Genomic DNA, 9,742 nt, shown 5'->3' on the forward strand with positions numbered 1-9,742 from the left:
TTTGATAATATAGTTTACCATTCTTTACTTTTGTCTGCAACACGTTTTCCATCACGGAAAACAAAACATAATGCAACTAAAATAAAAGAGGGGAAAGAGCATTGGAGTATATAATTATATTCACTTGTATTGCTGATGCTCCTTGCGTATACTGCAGATTGGTTCATACAGACAGTGCATTCTTAGGATTGTTTTGCTTGGATGTATATTTTCTATGACTAAATACAAGTGGGATCATCCCCAAACTGTACAGTTCTTCTAAGACAATTTGCAAAACATGTTGTACGGCTAAGACAGTACTTTTGTCAATGAAGAGCTAAAACAATTCTTTGTCAAACTACAAGTCCTGTAGTATCAGCAGAGATCCACACCTTCCAGTTTTCTACTCTTTTACCACTTGAAGTTGGCTAACAATGAAAATATATTAATTTACCTTGAAACATAAAACGAATAGAAAGATAGGCGTGTCCTGCTCACAACAGGTGATAACTTTTGGTTCACCTATGTTGCTTTCAACGGACGTTAATTATGTGAGACTGAGGTTGCACGCTAGAATGCTCAGGTTCTTCATCTGATTGAGTAAATAATGAAGCTGGTGTCTCCTAATGGCCAACCAGAAAAAGCATTCAATAAGCAAACTGTTTCACCTTTAACATACACACCATAACAGTAGAACTATGAGTTGAATCAACAGCAACTCACCTGTTGCTGCCGGTGACGATAAAAGCCCGTCACTACTTTCACCAGGACATACAGTGGTAGGACAATTCCAACAGTCCGAAGTACAAACAACTGTATAACGTGAGAGGGCGTAAATTCATAGTCTGAAAGTAAAGAATTTGGCAACTTTTATCTTCAAAAACAAGAAAAATAAAAATTGTCTTACCATAAACAATAGAAAAGAATACCCATTTATTCGGCTTAGCATGACAGGAAGTGTATGTCGCATAATCAAAAGAAGCATGAACTGCAGATGAAAAGAATAAGAAATTGGGTAAAGGGCTGTCAGAATGATAGCAATTGAAGAACAAGACTAAACTCTCAACCAGAGTTTCTAGTTCACTCGAAGAAAATTTGCTAGAACTAAACTTGAAGTAATAGTTCTTATGCAATGAGATTCATAATTTTCAGCCCAAATTTAATATTAAAATTTTAACTGTTTTTAATCTTCATTAGTCATGTGTGTCAAAAAGATGAGCATACTTAGCTTAGTGCATTTATCAGAATATTTATAAGTATTAAACTACAAAATATCATATATTTCTCCTCCCAAACTGTGCTATTTGTTTGAACAGTGAACTTGATTTAGAGAATGTCAGAAGTCAATATACACATACACAAAAGAAAGATCACACACAAACACGATAAGAGGGGGAGAGAAAGAGAGTTACAATTATTGCGACTGTACGGTAACATATAAAGCTTCTTGTATTGGAAACTGAATATTCATCATAGCCAGAATCCAGTAAGTTACGATCGGTTGAGACCACTGCTATAAAGCGAGAACTGTTTAACTCCCTCCTGGAAATTTCCCAGTTTCCCCTGGTATAAAGAGCATAAAGGGTACTTTATTGATAAAATTCTTGAGAAATATGAAGCACCTTTAAATCTCTTAACATAATCAGAGGTAGTCAACTGATACACTAAACTTAAAAAAAAGATTACCTCAAATTCATCGGTATACTCCCAATTTGAAACAAGGGAGGTGGTGCAGTATAGCCTGGCTTGAAATGCTGAAATGTAGCACATTTGTGATCAGATGATTTTGGTCTTACATAGCACCAGAGATAAACTATACACAGAAGAACTTGAGCTCTATACAACATGAAGAAATTGGAATTTGAAAGGAAAATAAAAGAAAAAGGCTTTAACTAGAACATGATTTTTTAAAGTCAGTAACCTGATGGCATATTTCACAGGTTGTGTTGCCCTTCTCATTGCACCATCTTTGTACACATCTGCGATGAGCATACTGTAACAAAGTAGAGGGTGTTACGAAATTTCAATTGTAAACAGATAATGTAATATATACAAGAGTATTTGTTGCATTGAAACAAATTTGTAGAAGTGGAAAACTAATAATTAGTTGATAGGCCAGTTAGTTAAATTGACAATCAATCTTGAACTAACCCGACTTTAACTAAGCCCTTCACTTTACCTTGCTGGAGCTTCCCAAGGAACACATTCTTGAAAACACAAAGTTAAAAGGAAGGCATATTGAAGGCTATATATATAGGAGCAAAATTGATCTAAACATTCTTGGAACTGCAGGTAGAAATTGTATTATGGGCACAAGCAAAAATAATTTCTTCTTTAAACACGTGAACTTGAATTCAAGAAGAGAAGTGTGTGTGTGTGAGATGTTTCTCTTTAGCCACATTCAGGGTAGTGCAGTCTCACATTTCGATCGGCTTAGTGAACCAAAATTTCGGGTCAAACTTGTAAACAATGATAATGCTATTGACAAATTAAGAAAAGAAGTTAATGGTGCTTCTGATGGCAGGAAAGACTGATTGTGAGCTTATGCTGTGCAACAAGATTGAATGAAATATTTCCAGGAAAGTTTACATGTAAACTCAAGGACTAAGGATTTCTGACTTTATACAATTAGAATGATGGTGTTGCACTTGTCAAGAACTATTGTTCAGAATTAACAAGTAAAGATACAAACTTCAATGCAGTACCTCAAGATGGTGTGTTGAACTAATTTTTCGTGTGTCAATTGCTCTAAAGAAAGAAGGCTTTTTACATTGTTGAGGAGCTGTTCTTTTTCCCTTTTTTTTTTTTTCTCGAAAAATAGGCAGAGGGAGAGGAAGCAAATGACTAGGTAATGCCAAGTTGCCTAATACCCACCCAATAGACCAAGTGATAATAATATTTTATTTTATCTTTCCTAAAATGTCGACTTGATATAGACTCAAACCTAACTTACATCATGCTTGTTCATGGAAGCTTTTTTAACAATAAAGAGAATTAGTGCAATATATAGCTCCAAAATAACTAGGTAGCTGATATTGATGATGTTGTCTTCTAAACAGCAAAACTGGATAAAAATTCATCAAAAATTGGAAACAAATCATACATAGTGAAAGAATTCTGGGATAGTCTGAACAAATAGAACATGAAAAATATAAAAAATGGGGGACAGGTTAAAGAACCTTAAAACAGAATTTAACATTTTCAAAATTTGAAAACTGCCAGTCAAATAAGCACCAATCTAACCTTCAAGCTGCCACAACAAGAACAAGGAGTCTCCATATTTGAATCTTCATCCTCATCTTGGCATATCCTGCATTCCACAATTTTCCTCGGTGACGATAAATCCACCTTTGGAGAGGAATTGACAGGTTCTGTGTCATCAACTGCTGATGCAGTGGCCTGCAAAGATTTGTTCCTGCTTTCAATTGCGGCTTCCAACGTGGATTCTGTCAGCAAGCGGTCCACTAGTAATACAAAATGATCCCCCATTCTCAGAAACAGCTACACTCAACAATCAGATTTTATAAGCCAATCCAGGAATCCCCTTGATCAAGCTCTCTTGTTTACTTCTTCTCCTGTTTACAGAAACTACAAACGATTAGAAACTATCTAAAAGCTTTTAAATTTTCATATAAAACTCTTCAGGACTTCGCAACTGAAACCAGAATAACTAGCCCCTAAGAGTGCATGTAACAAAGGAAGGAAAAAGCCACCCCATAGAAAGCTGAGAAGAATTTTGCTCTAACCATTAAAGCAAAATTAAGAGAATATCTTAAGAAAATTTGAACAGAAATGAATGGTACAACACCTAAAGCTCAACAGATAGAGGAAAGAGGCTCGTAAAGTTATTTATTCGAAAAAAACAAACTCAAAAATACTTGATTCGAGGAAGAGAAGGGATGAAATTGACAAAAAGAAAAAGTAAAGAAAACTTTTTTGGGACAACAAAACACTTTATTGCAACTGCCTACCAAAAGGAAAACCGAAAATAACCAAACTAATTAATTGGCATAAACCCAATTGAGGAAAATACATCCAAAAAATTAACATTCTAAAGAACCCAGAAAAGGAAAATGAGAGAAGAGAAAATACAAGCGGCCAGATGCCAAAGCCAAAAAGAGAGAGTGCTTTACCAATCCAAGAGCCCTAAAGGCAAAAGCATCAATCAGAAGAAGAAAAGAAAAGGGTTATAAACAAAAGATGACAAGAAAGAAAGGGAAGCAAATAAAAGTGGATAAAAAGGAAGAAACTTACAAGAAAGGGATCGTTTTTCTTCAAGCAAAGGAACCTTCTTTTCTTTTCTCCCTTAGTTTTTGTGAAAATTAAGCTACGGTTTTGAGATGAAGCAAAGAGATTGAGTGCAGACGATGTTGCATTAAATCAAATTACAAGCTTCTGTCTTTCCTCTTTTGCTTCTCTCGTAGGTTTGAGTTTTGTGTATTGTTCATGCGTGTGCGCCTTTGTTCTGTTTTGGTTTCGCTGTGAGGAGGGTATGTAAAGAGAGAGGCCAAGGAAATGGTCATAGTAAGACAAAGATTGTTCAGTCTTGACGGCCGGCCCGCGTCTGCCACATTTCTCTATTACTTAACTGAAACCTTTACGAGTTAACGGTCATTCTCACCCAGAAAAAACAAATAAAATTTGAACCTCAAACTTTTTTTTTTTTCGATAACATAAATTAATTTAATTTTCTGTTAATCGGGCAACCTTGTCTCTGAAATGATGGGATTTTTTTTGGATACTTTTTCTTTAAAATTCAAAACTCCTTATCTTTATGTTATATCATAGATAAGTTTATCCAATTTCTTATTGTCTTTATTTATAGATTCCTTGTTATGTCATTCTATTTTACAAGAAGTAATCGTACGCAAGAATATATATTGAGAGTTTATTCTTTGATACCATAAACGGGTTTTCTTTTTAATAATTTATACTAATATGTTGATTATTGGTTGATTTAGTGTTATGACTTACAAGTTAAATCATATATTATTTTTATGATGCGGAGGAAAAAATATATTATTCAATTGATAAAATTACATCAAATCAAATAAAAACATAAAAATAATAAATAATAAATCCTCTATTAATATATAAAAGTAAATAACTACATACAAAGCTCTTTGCTAATGTTGCATCAAATATTTTAAAAGAAATAAGTTAGATGCTTTAATTTCAAATTTAATAGATAAGAGATTTTGAAAAAATTTTAAATATTGGAGTTGTATATTTTATTTAGATAGTTTTTTGGAAAGAGAGTAATGATTTTATGATAAAAAGATATTATAACAAACTCGATTTAAATACCTCTAAATAGGAGATAGATTGAGTGGTCGATGGCAACAAAGACATCGTTGATTGAGCGAGGAAAATGTCATATGTCAAGTACTTATAAAAATAAGTAAGATGTTTAAATATCATATCAAACAAGTCATCGAACTTGAAAAATTTTTAAATGCATATGTTAAATATCTTATCAGATTAATTTTTTGAAGAGAAAGTAATGCTTATAACACCAACTCTCGGATTTGAAATTTTAAACTTTTTTTAATTTTGAAGGTATTTTACGAAGAGAGGAGAGGGAAAGGAGGGAAGAGAGAGAGAGATTGTTTGGGGAGGGTGGAGAAAGGTGGTGTAGGGGCAAATCGGTTCCCTTGTCATAGATAGGACTAGTGAAGGGCCGAAATGGCCTTGTTAGGTGTTCCATAAACACGTCTGCATGTTAATAACACTTTTTATATTTGGAAAATAATATTAGATTTATTTTTATCTTATAAGCATACAATCAACTAAAAGGCACCAATCATTCATAATTTTTGAATAATATTTCATTTTTCCTGGTAATCTATAAAAATTTAATTTTTAGATTTAGAATTTTATACAAACATTTCAAATTATTCCACTCTATTAATTATTGTTAAGATTTAATAAAATGTATCATCTTAATATCACGTGACATAAATTTTAAAAAATAAATTAAATGGATCGTATATTTTTGTCACGTGGACATCAACATATTTGAGATTTATGTCATTTGAACATCCAACTTGGTATTGAGACGAGAAATTCTATTTGATTTCATTAATGGTTGACAAAATGGATAGATTTATAATATTTTTAAAATATCACAAATGTAAAAGTTAAAATTTATTAATAATATTGCTTAATGGTTTGCGGTGCACGTTAGTGTTTGCTCTGCGTGCATATTCTTACATTCCCTCACCTTTTCGCTTACCTCACTACAAGAACCTGCACAGAAATGAGGAGCAATTGGACTCTTAAACAGTAAGTCAATTTTGATATGCGTTATTATTGCTTTTTTAAAACAATGCATTATTATTATTATTATTATTAACAATAAACACGTGTGAATGTGTGTGAATAATTAATTAACATAGTAGTACTAATTGATATGTAAATCATTAATTAATTATCAAGAGTTAATTTCTTAGAAAATTATAATACTAATATTTTTATTATCATTGCGTTGATAAATCTTTTATTCTTGTCAACAGCATTTGCTTAACAATGAGTAAACTTATAATGTTGTACTTTATGTAATGGGGTTGACCCAATCCCAGGAGGGACAAGTTGATAACAAAATTTTCTTGGGAAATTTTATGTCAAATAATTGAGGATTCTGACAATATAAGATTGTTTCACAAGAATTTGTAAGAAATAAAAAAAAAAAACTTTTTTCACCTTGGACCTCAATTCCTGCAAGTATATTTTTTTCTACAAATCTTTAAAATTTTTTAAATAATTCAAAAGAAAAAGAAAAAAAAAACTCTCGAGTTTTTCAACATATCATTTCATATTTGACGGTCATTGATTTTCAAGTTGATTATTGCAACTTTAAATGGTTTGAGCCTCTAAAATCCATTGGAAACTTGCTAAGGATAAAATTCTTCCTATTTGTTGAATGGAATTAGCCAAAGTATTGGTTGCTCTATATAAACACCTTAGTTCTTTAACTAAGGGAGGAGACCTTAGAAAAGAAAACCCCAAAAAAGCTTATTGTTCTTTTAGCAGCCTAACAACCTCCCACAGCCTTAAAAACTCTTCCAAGCCTAAAAGAAATCCCAAAGCAATAGCCTTTGGCCTTCTCTTACCTCCTCGATTAGCCATAGTATCTTGAAAATATTCAAAACCTTGTGTTCTACGGATTTGAGTGAGGTGAGGTAGCCATTATTATTTGGCAATTACAAAAGCTTTTAGTGGTCCTACAATCTGAGCTTCAACCTTCCAAGACTTGTCTCGTTCTTGCATCTCAATCTTAACTTTAGTCGCTTAAATTTCTGTTTAACATACTTAAACTTTAAATTTTGTTTAAATCAAAACGAAAGGAGGAGTTTTGTGGTTTCAAGGCCAGAGACCTGTGTGGGTTTCGGTCTTTACACGTGTTCCTTAACTCAGCATACATCTTCCCCACCTCCTACCTGACAATTTTGTATTTATTTGACCTTTTTGGTTAGTTTTACCTCCTTTTGTACGGAGAATATACAATGAATTAAGAAGATATTTAATTAATTAATGAAAGAAATATACAAAAAATTTTACATATTAACATATATTCTTAGAAGATTATTCTAATATTGGTTAGATTGATAATTTTATAAAAAATTTCAAACTATTTTTTGAAGGCTGTAAACAAATCTAGAGCTCCAAATATATTCATCACTATTACAAAAAAATTACTATATATGGTTTTGTGAGTGTTTGTTTTTGAGTGCTAGTTCACTTAAAAAATTTATAAGCAGCTTTGATGGGAAGCTAACAATATGCAATTTGTCCTGTCAATATCAACCAAAAAATGTTCATACAACAATCAATCTTTCAATCCATATAAACAAAAAAATTCTTTGAAGGTTGAGAGATTCTAAACATCCTTTCTTTGCCATTATCCTAGATAAAAAGAAAATAATAAGTTTTAATTTTTTTTAGTAAGATCAAAAGAAGAGAAAATATAAAATTACAATTATGAAAATAAAATACTGAAACTGTGAAAGAATCTGTAATTTCATAGAATCGAAGAACATAAAAACTGAAGAAAATATTCTGCTCATTCAAGTGTCTAAGAAAGAACTAGAAAACTAGCTACTTATATGCTGGTAAAGTTTGTAATACTAAACAACCTATAAGGGTAAAAATGTAAAAGACTAAAAGCAAACTATTTACAATAGATAAAATAAATTTATACTCTTCACTCCCCCTCAAAATGAGTATTATGTATATTAATAATGCTTAGCTTGCCCAAGAGAGAATGAAATGGTCCAGGTTGTAAGGCTTTGGTGAAAAGATCTACAAGCTGGGACTTGGTCGGAATGTATGATGGATCAATCTAGCCTGTAGCTACTTTCTCTCGAATAAAGTGACAGTCCATCTCGATATGTTTGGTACGCTCATGAAATATAGGATTCCGACAAATATGAAGAGTTGATTGATTGTCACAAAACAGTTTCACTGCACATGAATGTTCAACATTGAAGTCCTTAAGTAAATACAGCAACCAAATCACTTCACAACAAGTTGCTGCAATTACTCGATATTCAGCTTCAGTAGAAGTCCTTGCTACCACACTCTGCTTTTTAGCTTTCCAACTAATCAATGATTTTCCCAGTAATACACCAAAACCAGTAACTAATCTTCTAGTGTCTAGGCAGCCAGCCCAATCACTATCACTATATGCTTGTAAGCATAAATTAGAATCAGTAGAAAATAAAATACCTTGACCAGGAACTGTTTTGAGATATCGTAACACTCTGAAAGCTGCTTGTAAATGAACTTCACTTGGCTTGTCCATATACTGAGAGAGTATGTGAACAACATATAAAATATCTAGTCTTGTAAATGTAAGGTGTAAGAGTCTTCATACCAACTGTCTACACATAGTACTGTCTCTCAACTGTTCCTCATCTTTAGCTCTTGTCATCTTATGATGGTATTCAATCGGTGTAGACATTGGTTTAGATCCTAATAGGCCATACTCTGTTAAGATGTCCAGAGTATACTTCCTTTGACAAAGAAATATTCCTTTACTTGATATTGCCACTTCTAAGCCAAGAAAATACTTGAGTTTCCTTAAGTCTTTAAGCTTGAAATTAGAACTCAAATAATCTTTAACTTCATTAGTAAGATCCATTGAAGTGCTTCTAATCACAATATCATCCACATAAACCAACAAGGCAATGAATTCCCCGGTTTGAGTAGTCTTAGTAAATAAAGAATAGTCAGCCTTGGACTGTTGAAAACCATATGCTAGTAAACAAGTGGTAAATTTCAAATTCCACTGCCGTGATGCTTGTTTGAGTCCATACAACGACTTATTCAACTTACATACCATCTTACAACCAGTAGGACACTCCCCCTTAAAACAATACCCTTATGGCAGCTCCATAAAAACAGTTTCATTCAAATCTCCATTCAAGAAAGCATTATTGATATCAAGCTGAGTCAGGAACCAACCTTTAATAGCTGCTAGTGCTAAAAACAGCCGAACAGTGGTATGTTTCACCACTGGACTAAATGTTTCTTGATAATCAAAACCTACCCTTTGATTATAGCCCTTGGCTACTAATCGGGCTTTATATCTCTCAACAGAACCATCAGCATGTAACTTGACTTTGTAGACCCATTTACATCCAATAGCATGAGAATTAGGGGGTAAAGGTACCACTGTCCATGTCCCATTCGCCTCTAAAGCATCTAATTCAGATTACATAGCCTCCCTCCATTGAACATGTTTCACAGCTTGATGATAGTA

At 32.8% G+C, this 9,742-nt stretch overlaps 1 protein-coding gene across 3 annotated transcripts; it reads right to left on the reverse strand.

Annotated features, from left to right (window-relative positions):
* Positions 1 to 101: 101 nt before the first annotated feature.
* LOC18609734 (RING/FYVE/PHD zinc finger superfamily protein) lies at positions 102 to 4,540 on the reverse strand. 3 transcript variants are annotated; one of them, XM_088803357.1, is made up of 9 exons: positions 4,234 to 4,540; positions 4,072 to 4,125; positions 3,223 to 3,554; positions 1,901 to 1,972; positions 1,666 to 1,733; positions 1,392 to 1,542; positions 887 to 967; positions 703 to 792; positions 102 to 602 (listed from the first exon to the last, which is right to left on the reverse strand). In XM_088803357.1, the coding sequence occupies exons 3-9, from the start codon at positions 3,466 to 3,468 to the stop codon at positions 513 to 515; spliced, it is 798 nt and encodes a 265-aa protein (XP_088659483.1). In that variant the 5' UTR covers positions 3,469 to 3,554; positions 4,072 to 4,125; positions 4,234 to 4,540; the 3' UTR covers positions 102 to 512. The 3 variants fall into 3 exon arrangements, with proteins under 3 accessions (XP_088659483.1, XP_088659482.1, XP_007045063.1); XM_088803356.1 differs by lacking the exon at positions 4,072 to 4,125 and having other exon boundaries at positions 3,223 to 3,551; XM_007045001.3 differs by lacking the exon at positions 4,072 to 4,125 and having other exon boundaries at positions 4,234 to 4,539.
* Between the last annotated feature and the right edge of the window lie 5,202 nt (positions 4,541 to 9,742).

This window comes from Theobroma cacao, chromosome 2, assembly GCF_053813885.1.
Source record: "Theobroma cacao isolate CCN51 chromosome 2, ASM5381388v1, whole genome shotgun sequence".
NCBI lineage: Eukaryota > Viridiplantae > Streptophyta > Magnoliopsida > Malvales > Malvaceae > Theobroma > Theobroma cacao.

Excerpts from the sequence above, each read along its gene's own strand:
- LOC18609734 (XM_088803356.1), bottom strand. The coding sequence starts at position 3,468 with ATGGGGGATCATTTTGTATTACTAGTGGACCGCTTGCTGACAGAATCC. Across the intron at positions 968-1,391 it reads ACCGTACAGTCGCAATAATT|TTCATGCTTCTTTTGATTAT; the intron begins GTAACTCTCTTT and ends TTTCATCTGCAG. Across the intron at positions 793-886 it reads ATTCTTTTCTATTGTTTATG|TTGTTTGTACTTCGGACTGT; the intron begins GTAAGACAATTT and ends CACGTTATACAG.